We start from the raw sequence: 13,910 nt of genomic DNA, 5'->3' as shown, positions 1-13,910 counted from the left end.
CCTCGCTCGTGGCGTCACGGGAAAATCCGGTTGGATTCGGTCTTCTTCCCTCAGAATGGCCTTGTTATGAACTCGGATCCATCGGTAGGACAGTCAGCGTCACTAATCACTATACTATTACTAGTGGAATTGTTAAAACAGTACGATACTGATAATGCGTTCCGAATTCGAACTCAGTGAATGGGATGGCTTTACAGTTGGTTTTTGTGCTTTTCTTCCGTGCGTAAAGCTAACCTTTTCTTTGATGAAGTCCTTCACAACTTCATCCCTTCCCTTGTGTAGATCACTCGTATGTGCTCTGATATCTTTACCTTAACTTTAAATACCTTAACGTTAAGCAATTTGAATCTCAAATACAATGCTTAATAAGATTTGATGTGTAAATGCAAATAATAATATGCACTGAGAATAAGATACATATATTGAACATTTTCCTTCATATACTTCTTTTTTTCAGGCAAACGATGACGGTGCCCTGTTAAGTTTAAAATGGAATGAAGTTTACTCCTAACTGTTCACTTTCCCAATAAATACAACTTTTTTTCCTGCTTATAAGAACTAGAGATGGCGCCTGAAAAAGGAGTACCGTCTGCAACTATAGCAGATGAAAGTACAATGGAAACAGTGGAGCTTCATCGGGCAAGTAGTATGTCAGAACCCAATACACAATGTGTTAAAGATAATGTCAATGGCCAAAAGACTGACGTCAAAAGATTCAATGTCTATTCTACTATCGAAAAAAACATTTTATACGAAATCAAACAACTGAAAATAGAAGTAATCATGTTCTTATACATGTTTTCATATATAATGAGATCTGTGTCATCAGTCACTATGATGATGGAGAAAGTATGTTCTGTTCACTTAGGCTACTCCAAGGAAGTTTGCTCAAATCTTAGTTACTATGAAGAAATAAATGTTGAAGTCGAAAGAATGGCCAACAATTATCACCTTGCCCATTCGCTTATACAAATGTTACCATCTGCTATTTTAAGCTGCTTTATAGGAACATGGAGTGATAAGTATGGTAGAAAATTACCAATTATCGGTGCTCTTTTAGGAATAATACTGGATGGATTAGGTGCTACTATTTGTGCCTGGTTTTTTCATAGCAGAATAGAATACTATCTCATACCTGCCTTTTTTACGGGATTTTCCGGTGGATTCATAAGCGTTCTTACAGTTCTGTACAGTTATGCTTCTGATATAACAACGTTTAGAAAGAGAACCATGAAATACGCTCTCTTAGAAGTGGCCTTTGGTTACTCTTTTCCACTAGGACAACTTGCCGGGGGTTTGCTTTTCAGGAGTTATGGTTACGTCGTAGTATTCATGACTTCTACGGCGGGTCATATTCTTGGACTTGCATGGGTTCTTTTCGTGCTTCAGGAAACTCGAGGTTTAGATAATAATGATAATTGGAGAACAAAACTGCGTCAGTTATGGTCCACGGAAGCTGTTATTGCCAGCATGAAAGCAACTATCAAAAAGCGCCCTAACAGAGGAAGAGAGCAGCTGTTACTACTGATATTAGCAATGAGCATTGTTGTGCTTAATTTAGCAGGTGAAGTATTTGTTTTTCTGATGTTATTACTTTTTAAATTAGTATGTATAAATATAGTTAATAATGTACCAGAATGTTTAATAGTTTAATAACTTGTAAGTCACATAAATTTCTAATCTATAAGGATATAACTAATAAAGGAAAATGCTAAAGGGAAAAACTCCAGAAATGGGTACTGTTTTGAATTTATTTCTATTATCTTGGAGCGAACTAACGTTTAAAATTGCATTTATCAAAAAAATATTTTTAAATTTACTTTATTAACTAAAACTGATACTTTCAGTAACATAATTATAGGTACAAATAGAAGCAGGAGGGCGCTTGCTTTATATAAAAGATTAGCAGTTGTCATACTATGTCTTAAAAGGAAAACTACGCTTGAGATTTCCTTCTAAAGTTTATTTTAATATTTCAAAGTACATTAGATTATAATTAGCTGTAAAAGCATATAACCATGTCTAAGTTTTTTCTCGCTCCTTACCACTTGCCATCGTGATGTAACTGGAAATCACTTCTGGCTAGCAATAGAAGGTCCGGAATTCGAGTTCTGGCGAGGGCATAGCACCTTTTTCATATTTCCTGCTTCGAAAAGTTCAAAGACTCTACACATGTTGTTAAAGTATAGATAGTTAGATAGCAATACAAACAAGAGTAAATTGTTAGAAATATTAAAGATAAGAACTAAACAAAATTATAAATTTCGAGAGCAAAAGAGAGTCATGATTTGCTGGCCGAAAATTGTGAAAGAAAGAATTGTAAGTGGTTCTAGAACTATCGAATGAGCGCAAAATACAGAGGCCCTTGTTCAAATTGTAAGACAGTGGTAAACTGAAGCAGCAAATTCATTTGCAATAGATCTCGAGTTCTTTCATTACAGCACTGATATTTGGGCGAATTTAGACACCTGAAATACTGCAAGAACCGTCAACAGCTTATCCTTTTAAACGTCTGTGGTTACGCTGGAGAATCATTAGGATTTTCGAAGCAAGAAACATGAAAAGACAGGAATACTGTCGTCGCAATTTCATTCCGGACCTCCCCACTGCCAGACAATCTGTTTCCAATAACATTATAAATGCAAGCAGTAAGAAAGGAGAAAAATGCTTTACAAAAATTCGATACATATCAAGATAAAGTAATATTTCGAAAATACGTCTGGAAACAAGAATTCTTTCACCTTGCATGATTTTTAATATTTATAATTTTAGACCGGAAGATGCTTAATTTCATTTTTAACTAGGAAGATTTCTCATTTTCATCACATCTGTTTCAAAATATGTCATACGTGATTACGTTTTTGCATATTTCTGATATATGAGCTCTAATTAGCAGGCTCTTTGAATAAAACTTAAATTAAGCAATATAGTTTTCAGCAATATTTTGATTTTATCATTAGTTTCTAATGGTATTATTGCATTAATAGTACAGTTTGGCAAAAATATGAAAACTGCTTGAAAATTGAAATATCTTGAAACCAATAATCCTTTTCTTAACTATAATTCCAAAGGAAAATGATGCGATTCCTTAAGCTGTTTGTACTTTAGCATCACAAACCTCCCCAAATGTAAAATCCCCCATTCTCAAGATACTTCTGTTGTAGAAATGGTTTGTACTCGCCTACCGTGTGTTTTTAGCTCACTGTGTGCAAGTTGATTTACAATGCATATCCATCATACCGCTTTAGCATGGTTTAAATATGTGAAACATCCAAATAGTTCTTACAATTCTGAACAGTTAAGCTTTTACATTTGGTGCTTACTTTTATGAGATTTCGTTAACAGGTTATATGCTTTATCAACAACAGTACTCATACATTTTGGTTTCTCTCATATCAAACACTACTACTTTATAATAAAAAAATAATATAGAGTCAAATATTTATATACCTTAAAAAGTGTTTTTCGATTATTTAGGTTTTTCACTATGCAAATGTTTAAACAGATAAGTATTTTACAATACTGACCATCCATGCAGCCGCCTAACTTTTAGAAACATAAAGTTTGCATCGTAAAAGATGAATTGAGAGGAATCATATTTATTTATATAAATAAATATTGTTTATTTTAAAAGCCTGAATATATAAATGTTTATATTCATTTGCTTATGTCAAATTATATACTCCTGAAATAATATTAAATTTTCAAATAGTAAGTTCATTTGTATGTTAGAGAAACATAAGGGGCTGCGGAACTAAGAGTAAAAGCGTTTCCACAGTTAAGTAGTTCAGTCACTCCTGTTGTCACCGTTAGAATGGCATCATACTCTTAGGTCTGCCGATAACCGCAGAAATAGTTGAAAGGCCTACTGAGGTTAATTAATTATCTCAGTGTCTTGTAGGAATAATATATATAGGTATTTTAATTTATACTTTGCTTTTCTAAGATTATTAGACTAAATGTGTATAGAATTACTCCAACTTTGCTTATGCTTTGCAGCGAATTCATTTTTCTATTTCCATGCTTGAAAATCTTTTACATGATAACAAAATATTGTAAGAGTAAATACATAATTTTACAATAATATTCCTACAATGCTTTATTGTAAAAACATTAGCACTGTTTTTATATCAAGAAGGACGAACTTTCTGAAATAAAATTTCTCACTTCAACAGTTGCTTTTATGAGTTGAAGAGATTTTTTTCATTTTCTCGTACGTCTTAATATTTTGTACTACTGTCGTAATACCGGCAAGCTGAAACACTACTGGATGGATACTACTGTATCTTTCAAGAGATTTTACTCTTCTACCATAAAAGCATTTATTAAACAAGCCGTTGATCAATGAGATTTTGAAGGGTGTTTCCTAAAATCTGCTATTAAGATTGCAATCGATTATTATATGAAACAATACCTTCTTGAAAAGGTCATCTCTGCAGGAAATATAGTTGATTGAATGTAGTGTAATTTTTCAGTCACGATGTTCAGTTATGAGGGAAATTTCAGTCTATAGACAAATAAATTATGGGTCATTGTTTAGATTATTATACTTGCCGCACAAATCAGTTATTAAAAGTTGTAATAGCCTAGCTAAATTAGAATTCCTTGTAAATTAGAATACTGAAGAACTGTATAGCGACTATTCACTGAATTCTTTTAAGTAAAAAGTATAAAGAAGGGTTAAATTATCCTTTATTCCAACTCAAAATACATTAAAATATGACCCCTCTTGGGCGTACAATAAGCCTTCACTTGAGCTTTAATTCAAAATAGAAAATATAAAACTAATCCAAGGCTAAGTCAAATTAGCCATTCGAAGCTGCACAGAATCAACTAACGGGGTTGGCACTTACTTAGAGATCATTGGCGTATACTAGCAGAAGCGTAGAATTACGGCCCTGGAGAGTAAGCTTAGACGAACAGCAACAACATGAGCGAAAGGCATAACACGCTGTCCTACTGAAGTGAGCCGGATTTAAGCTGAAATAATCGTTTCTATCTCATCTGCATAAATCGTAATCCTGAAAACTCACTCTGGCAGGGAAACGTAGGTAGAAATTTAGAATATATAGGAAAGGTTTGTTCCAAAATAAAAATAAGTATGAGAAAAATAAAGTAGTCCTACAACCTTTACTACAACACATCCGGGTAAAAGATAATCACTGAGCAAACTTTGCACACACACTCGCCGTTCCACATGATGTAAGAAAAATGTCATCCAGACATGCTTGCCTTTTCTAGTCACCAAGCAGATTATTATGTGCCCACTACAAGTGTTTATGATGATGAAAAGCTATGATCTTAGGTATAAGAGCCGAAGGTTGCCGAAGTCATATCTAGCTATGCACAAAGAAATGAGTTCTTCGAACCATTGGCTCATCTTTGCTATTGAATTTATTGTTAAAATCGGTGACATTCCTCTTCTTGTGATGTTGATAAAACAAAATAACTAAGGTTCACTTACAACATCAGTTAGATTTAGATAGTCTATAACTTGTCGACAACTTTTCGATTCATTTTTGGTAGTCACTAACTGCTCAGAAGGTAAACAATAAGCCACAGTTGGTGTTTCAAAGATATTTAACAGCTAAAACATTTGTCTGCATGATCGGGCATTTATTAGAACTAAGTACACTTTTTTTCTGCTCAAGTTAAAAGTAGCAAAGAAATCCAATTATGAGAGATCTTTTTCTAGTGCTATATAAGTCTGTGTGCGCCTCTGGCATTTGTTATTCACTGCCTGAAATAGCACAAATCTTCATAACTAAAAGGTGGTTGTACTTCTTTTTTTATTAGTATAATTATTTCTTTGCTTAAGACCTTTCCTTGCTTGAAAGTAATCTTTATGTATTTTAATATAGGATCTTCTGGCATCGCCTATATGTATGCTCACCATATGTACAATTGGGACAACACTACATTCTCGACAGTTGCTTCAGTGTTTTCTGTTATTGGTACAACCTCTATGCTTATAGCTGTTCCCATTTTCAAATGGTTCAAGTTAAACGATCCAGCCCTAGGAATAGTTGGTAGTGCTTCAATCCTACTTAAAGGTGTAGGAATAGGTTTAGCAACTCGAAAATGGATTTATTTTTTAGGTAAGAGGTGTTTGTATGTCCTTTCAAAATATCATGCATCAAGTTTCAATTACTGTTATTCGATAAACCAATATAAAAAGAAGAAATTACTCACTTTTTAGAAGCTTTGCTCATAAAGTCAAGATAATAAATTTAATACGATTTAAACAACTTATAAATGAATTCAAACGTAAATTTAATACGCTTGCTTATAATAAAAATAACTATGAGATTTTATATAATTTGATATTCTTAACGGCAAGTTAATTTTAAAAACTATTAATTTATAAGGTATTTTCTCCCTCCTTTCCTCGTGCCTTCGTGATGTAGAAAAGGTGGTGGCCGATGATTTGTCACCACAGGGATTTGGTGACTGGCAGCCCTAATTCTCAGTCCTCATATAAGAAGGGAATATATAAGATATTTTCAACTTCCTTTTCTCCCGCCTTCGCGGTGCAACTGGAGGCACACTCGACGAGTGTTCGGGAGATTTGGAGTTCGAAACGCAGTGAAGATATTGAAGATTTCTTCAGCTTCCTGGCTTCGAAAAAAATTTCTAAACACTGCACAGTGTTTTGAATTAACTGAGTTACTGAAATTTTAAGATTAATGAGGAAAATTATATAGATAATAGAATTTATAAGCCATGATAAATATCTACTCAACTGCCTTACGTGTTTAAAAGTATCTTTTCATACTTTTGCTTCAGCAGCTATTCTACTAATTCTTTTGCTCTCTGTTTTGTTGAATAACTTAAAATAACTGACTTAAATTTTTGTGCAATATTTTATACAACTTATATAAGTTAATATGGTTAGAAACTCAAATAAAAAAGCACTAGTTTATGTGCAATATTTCTTTTTCTCTTTTTCAAATTATTAGGTAAACATTTGAAATTGTGTATAAATACATCTATTTAATAGCTTCGTTGCTTTTTGTGCTATAAATTTTTTGTATATAGCCTTATACTTAATTAATAGCTCTTTTAAAACCCGACTAGTAGATATAAAATATTGGTACGAATTTCAGCACAAACTGACAGTTTTCTTGACGTATCTTGAGTTTTCAAAATACGACCAGCACGAACAAAATTTCATAAATTTCTAGATTCCGCCATTTCTCTTGCTATTAGCAGGAAGCTTATTGTACCTATTGTATTTGTTGAGTTCATTCTTATTTCAGTGAAACAGCCGAGCTTTTATGCATTAATTTCCTTTGAAGCACCTTTCTGCCATCTAGTTCTTGACAGTTTTTATCATGTGTATCCGAGAGCTTCAAGCTTCTTCGAGAACATACATTATGCAGTATATTTTTAACAGAAATTGCTAAATTTTTCTACGACTCGGTTTGATCCACCCTCGGTTAAGTAGGAGTTGATTCTAGCTTAGAAAGTGTACACATTGGACATACTATGATCTCAGTCTGACTCTCTAACTAAAGCATTTCATGCTGTCACTACTCGCCCTACGGAAGTTCCATGTGTATTCAGACGCTTCTACGAAAAGACTGGCTAACATATTCAAAGGAGGATGCAGAAATTATTTTCGTCGAAAATTTCGGAAGAAGTAATATGCACTGCTGCTTAAAATTTTGCGGAAAAAAGTCTTTAAAATTCAGTGAAAATAAAATAATATTTAAAACACTAAGAGGTCTAATAAGAAGCTCTGAGGCATTAAATCCATCCAAGATGCGAATGGGCAATAAAAGTAACCTTTTCTTTCCCTTTCCTTTCAAAAATGACCAGAAACTTATAAGGTATTTCTCCCGCTTTCCTAGCGTGCCTTCGTGGTGTAGTGGTTCTGCACATTGTGCGAGTAGTCTAGAGGTAGGCGGTTCGATTCCCGGCAAATTCGGTTGCTAAATTTTCATCTCTCCGGATTCCAATTAACCTAATGTCTCTATAGTGGCGCCCTAAGTAAAAGGGTGTTGGATGAGGATTCTCCACACCCAGGATTTGGCGACTAGGTCCCCTAAAAACCACAGTCGCACTTTAAAAGGGGGAGTATATAAGGTATTTCTCCCGCCTTCCTAGCATGCTTTTGTGGTGTAGTGGTCGGGGCACTGAGCCAGTATTTCAGAGTTCCGTGTTTCGATTCCCGGCGAAGGCGTTGCTAATTTTTCAACACTCCTGCTTTCAAAAATACCTAATATCTCTACAGTGGCGCCCGAACTAAAAGGGTGATGGATGATGACTCTCCACACCCAGGATTTGTCGATTGGGTCCCCTAGAAACCCCAGTATCCCTTTAAAAAGGGGGAGTATATAAGGTATTTCTCCCGCTTTCCTAGCGTGTCGTCGTGGTGTAGTGGTTCTGCACACTGGGCCGATATTTCAGAGGTCCGCGGTTCAATTCCCGGCGACGGCGGTTGCTAATTTGTCATCTCTCCGGCTTCCAATTAACCTAATGTCTCTACAAACTTTGTTTGAGCATTCGTTGAGAATGGTGAATCCATTGCAAACATCTAGCCATATCATTACCCAGAGCGTTGTCCAAGTTGCACTGCAAAGGTAATCGATGTTGGATTTCATACCGATATTTAAGCAGTAGCAGGAGGAATAACTCGGTGTCTACCAAAAACATCGCGGAGAAAACAATGCAACGCGAAAACGTCGTGATACAAAACATCGTGGAAGAAAACAAAGCAAAGAGAAAACATCGCAGCACTTAAACATCGTGGTACAAAATATCGTGGTCGAAAATAAAACGGTTAAAAAATTTTGCAGTTTAAAAATATCGTAGTAAAAAATAAAGTACTTACAAATCATCGCATGACGATAACATCGCACATATGCGTTTTTCAAGTTTTAAAAATAAATGCATTTTCGCATAATGATTTGGGAGCGCAAGAAGCAAAGAGGCATATTTTTCTTCTATATTTCATATTTTTGAATGAACTAATAACTTTTTGCTGAAAAAGTAAGAAGGAAACCTAAGCATTTGAAAATTGAAAATGAAAAGAAAATTAATGCAACTTATAGCACTTAATTTTGAATTTACATCGTTAATTAACAAAGATTATTCCTAACTTAATCGTTTTTAATAAAGTTTTACTGATAATTTTTCATGAAAAATAAATTCTAAAAATGTTTTGAAAAAGGAAGATAAATAACTGCGTGAGGTTACCTCTATACAAATTGCTTAATTAATTACCAAAATTATTTTTTTTTCACGTTTGTTAATCTATTATTATTTTAGTGAAAATTATATCTTGTTTTATTTACTTTTATTCTTAAAGAGTCGTTAACGTTTTTACTCTCTTTCCCTCTTTCCTTCTTGCGCTTCCAAATCAGTATGCGAAAATGCATTTACAACTTTTAAAAACCTAAAAAAAAAATTTAAAAAAAAAACATGTGTGCGATGTTGTTATCATGCGATGATTTATAGGTACTTATTTTACTATACTAGTAGTACTAGTACTTTATTTTTTTATTTTTGATGACAATGTTTTTAATCTGCAAAGTTTTTGAACCACAAATTTTCGACCACAATATTTTGTACCTCGGTGTTTTAGAACTGCGATGTTTTCTCTTTGCTTTCTTTTCTCCCACTATATTTTGTACCACCACGTTTTTGCCTTGCGTGGTTTTCTCCACGACGTTTTCGTCCGCGATGTTTTCGGCTGTAACCAATAACTCGGTAAATAGTATGCTAGTATCAGTAATTCTCAGACTGTCTTGCTTGCTCCGTGCATCACACACGCTGCACGATCATTCCTCCCTTCCTTTCCCAAACAAAAATACATATACATTTATTTAAATTTATATTATTTTAAATGCATTTTGTAAATTAAACAAGGAAAAATATAGAAAATGTTTATGAATACCAAAACTTGAATAAAAGTAGTTTTTTGTATTCGTAAACTGGAACTAAATACTTAACAGGTAAATAAAAGGCTGACCGCATCCCCCCTCTTGAATCTATGAAATTCCCTTTGGTTGTAAACTTCCGGTATATGTAACATTCGTGGCCTAGCTACTAGGCGTTAATGGCATATATTAAGTTATTTCGCACCTTAAAAGTTATCAGCTATCTTCTTAAAACGCCCACTTATTTCATCAAGCGCATCACTTTGAAATGGTGATTCAGGTCACGTTTCCTACTATTAGATCTTTTCTTTAAAACGTCATATATGAAACTTTAGGATCGTAGAATATATACGGAAAAGAAAGCCGCTTCAGATTTGAATTTAGTTTTAATATACAAAATCACTCGTAAGGCATACAAGAATATCCTACGCAATACGTTTATGAAATAAATAAATATGAAAATAAAAGTATTTTTAATTTTTCATTAGATTATGACATATAAAGAAAGTATTTTGTCATGTTACCTATAATAAAATACAAGTACTATCAATAATTAATTTTTATGAGCTATTCATTCAGTTGTAGAGACATTAGGATTTTTGAAAGCAGAAGAGATGAAAAATTAGCAACGCCTTTGCCGGGAATCGAACCACGGACCTCTGAAATACCGGCTCAGTTTACTAACCACTACACCACGAAGACACGCTAGGAAGGCGGGAGAAATACCTTACACAGTTAAAAAATTATCTGTTCTTTTTTAGTTCTTTGTACGAAGTAAAGGAAGTATTGTAATCAAGAAAAATTCTGGGTTTCATATTTAAACGAAAATATCCATTTTGACTGCTATCGAATGCAATTTAACTATGTTTTCGTGTGACATCTATACTTAAGAACAGAATAAAGGGCTCTTTTTCCTTGAATTATGAAACTGATTTAAAATGGATTCAGAAGAGATCTTTTTCGTGGCGTTTGTACATTCGTATATACGTATGTATGCATGTATCTTGCATAACTCAAAAACGAGAGGCCTCAGAACGTTGAAATTTTGTCCAAAAATATATAAATATTTATATCTATCTATGTATGTATATATATATGCACACACCCACTCTGTTACTCGGCTCAGTCAGCTCAGATTTGTTATTCTTATAGGTTGGTAAATTGTGCATTTTTTGCTTTAAAAATCATTGAATTATATTGTTCTTATCTTCCGGTTAAGGTTTTTATGCCTTTAGTTATTCTGCATGCAATAGTTGTAGAGTTATCAACAATTTAAAAGTTGTTTAAGTGCGGCTAAGCCGGTTTTTTTTTTTTTTTTTTTTTTTTTTTTTTTTTTTTTTTTTTTTTACTACAGCAGCCGCATTTGCTTACATTTGAAACTTAGTAGAATAGGAAATAGTCTTTTTGCACCTTCAGTGTATTTTTGCCGAGTGGGAACAAAGAGAAACTAAGTTTTGTACACCGAAAAATCTGTCTTTTTGCCTGCTGGCCGAATTGCTTGTTTTTGCGTAGCAACTCTAATTTTAACTGTAAAAATTGTTTTTTTTTTAATTGATTTAACTGTGTCTGGCGTTTTATGTTTTTCTATGTCTTTCAATTTTTAATGAAGATATTTTGAGCTTTTATGTATTTTTGCCTTGCCGCGAAGTGAGAACTGAATAATTGAATGAGAAATATATCTCTAATGAAATTCGAGGAAAAATGTTTAAATGAAATGCAGGAAAAAATGCGTATAATTTAACATTCCGTACATGAAAGTCATGCGGTCTACACATCAGACGTTTTTTTCCATGTATTACCACTCTTGTAAAACGAACTCTATTCTCTGTACGGCGAATAAACATATAAGATGTGCTCCTGTCTATCAGATGTTGTCTCTTTTTCTAGCAATGTCTTATTGTCAGGTGAAACTATTTTAAAACAGATGGAAAGTTTTAATTTCAGAAAAAAAAAGAAGAAGCTTAATGTTTTATTCGAAAAACTTGAAAAATGTCTTTGAAAACATGCTGTTTTTAATTTATTGGATTTGATCTTATTCGAAATGTTCGAAACTGCCAGCTTTTAAATTTTAAAGTCAACAATTTAGCAAGGATAACACGGCCGGACGGAATTTTGTATTAAAATCTTGTGTATTTTTGTTTTAACTATGAAAAGCATATCACCTTAGGTAACAAGCAATTATATTTTAATTATATAAAGAAATGAATCAGTATGCAAACGTGTAGAGACATTAGGTTATTTCGAAGCAGGAGATATAAAAAATGAGCAATGCCCTCGCCTGGACTCCAACCACAGACCTCTCGAATATTCGTCGAGCGTGCTGACCACTACACCACGAAGGCATACTAAGAAAACGGTAGAAATATCTTATAAACGCTTAAAAATTCTTTGAAATTGTAAACAATTTTCAGAAAAGTTCTATCACTCTGAAGTTAACCAACAAATATGAAAATCTCTGTAAACTAATACAGTCTTAGAGCAATTCACCAGACCTGAATGCTCGAACATTAGAATTCAAATGTTTGAATAAGGAAAACAGGCAACAGGATCAAAATCACATGTTAAATGATACATGTTAAATGCCTTTCTACGGAATTTAGTAACAAAAGGAACAAAATATTTGCATTAAAATCATACGACATCAGAACAGAGAAGAATAAAAAATGAAGCAGAAAAAAAAGAAAAAAAAAAAAAAAAAAAACTCTTTGTCCAAAATTTGTAATAAAAATCTACTGAAAAATAACTCAAGCACTTTTTAAAACAATGTGAGAAATAACGCCATTCACAAATGCAAAATCGGTGTTTTCGTAGCAGAGCCACTTCGCATATGTTGCAATGATAGAACGTAATTTCTTTTTGTTAAGCCGTGCCCCCATAATCATTGAGTTACTAAGTAGTGAACGTAGCGATGTAGAAGAAAAAGTGCTATATCTTCGTATTTGTTAATTCAAAGTTAAGAATCGTGAAATAAGAAAATGTGTTATGCATATTTAACCTGAAAATGAAATTAAAAAGTGCGATGTAATATGCATTCTTGTTCTTTTAAGAAATGCGCACAAAATTTTAAACACTAGTTATACGACTAATGCTACATCTAATAATTGTTACAGAGTGAAAGATGCGGCCATTCATCTGATTTAAGGATTGATATAAAAATTATGATGCAGGAAGTTAATACGAAATAGAATTTGAACGCTTTAGTTAGTAAAATGTAAGTCAATGAAAGCAAATAAAACCTCAGATGTCTCCTTAAGAATCGTATAGCAGGGATACTCAACCGGTGGTACGCAAGAGAAAAATAGGTGGTACGTAAAGTATTATTAACTACTAAATTCAAAATCTCGTGAAGAAAAAGAACAATTGATAGACATTGCCTGTGATCGAACTCTAAACGATGATTTCAAAAATAGCCCACTTGTTAACTTTTGGCAGAACCGAAAAACGAACTTAAATGCATTTCAAATAAAGCTATTAAATTTTTATTGCCTTTTTGCACAACCTATTTGTGCGAACAAGGATTTTCTTTCATATTATATTTGAAAAATAAATACAGGACTGATTTTTTAATATTTCTATTGAGAAACTGAAAAATAATCATCTCAAAATGTACAAGTGTACTAAAGTTTTAATTTTTTGTTTAGACGGTGCGCGTTAGTCAAAAGAATCGCTGGTATAGAGTAAGCCATGATATTTGAGAACTTAGATGCGATGACTTATTCAGATAAATGTGAATTCAGTCATTAAAAGAAGATAAATAATTTACGACACTTATTGACAATAAATTAAGGAAGGAAACTTTCGAGCGAAACAAAATGTATGATATACTTTAAACTTTCAAGATGTTTAATTGCTGAAGAACAAATTAATAAGAATTAAAAATTCTACGGAGTGATGATGTTCATGAATTTATAGGATATAAAATATCTGGAAGAAATGTTTGAGAGATGAAACCATAAAAAGAGAGTTACCTGTTTTATACAGACACACACACACACAAAAAGTGAATCTGGAAAATGGAGTTTTGGA

The 13,910-nt window shown here is 33.1% G+C and overlaps 1 protein-coding gene across 1 annotated transcript in view; it reads left to right on the top strand.

The window, feature by feature from the left end:
* LOC118198239 (proton-coupled folate transporter-like) overlaps window positions 1–13,910 on the top strand; it is a 39,860-nt gene that overhangs the window by 14,081 nt on the left and 11,869 nt on the right. The window contains exons 2-3 of the mRNA XM_035369867.2: window positions 458–1,564; window positions 5,862–6,098. Coding sequence (XP_035225758.2) covers window positions 565–1,564; window positions 5,862–6,098 — 1,237 coding nt within the window. The 5' untranslated portion in view covers window positions 458–564. The remainder of the gene's footprint in view (window positions 1–457; window positions 1,565–5,861; window positions 6,099–13,910) is intronic.

The sequence above is a fragment of the Stegodyphus dumicola genome, chromosome 4 (genome assembly GCF_044657685.1).
Source record: "Stegodyphus dumicola isolate Sdum_Otavi_A_Nest chromosome 4, ASM4465768v1".
NCBI lineage: Eukaryota > Metazoa > Arthropoda > Arachnida > Araneae > Eresidae > Stegodyphus > Stegodyphus dumicola.
Note: the sequence above shows the minus strand (reverse complement) of the source record. Positions and strands in the feature narration are given on the sequence as shown.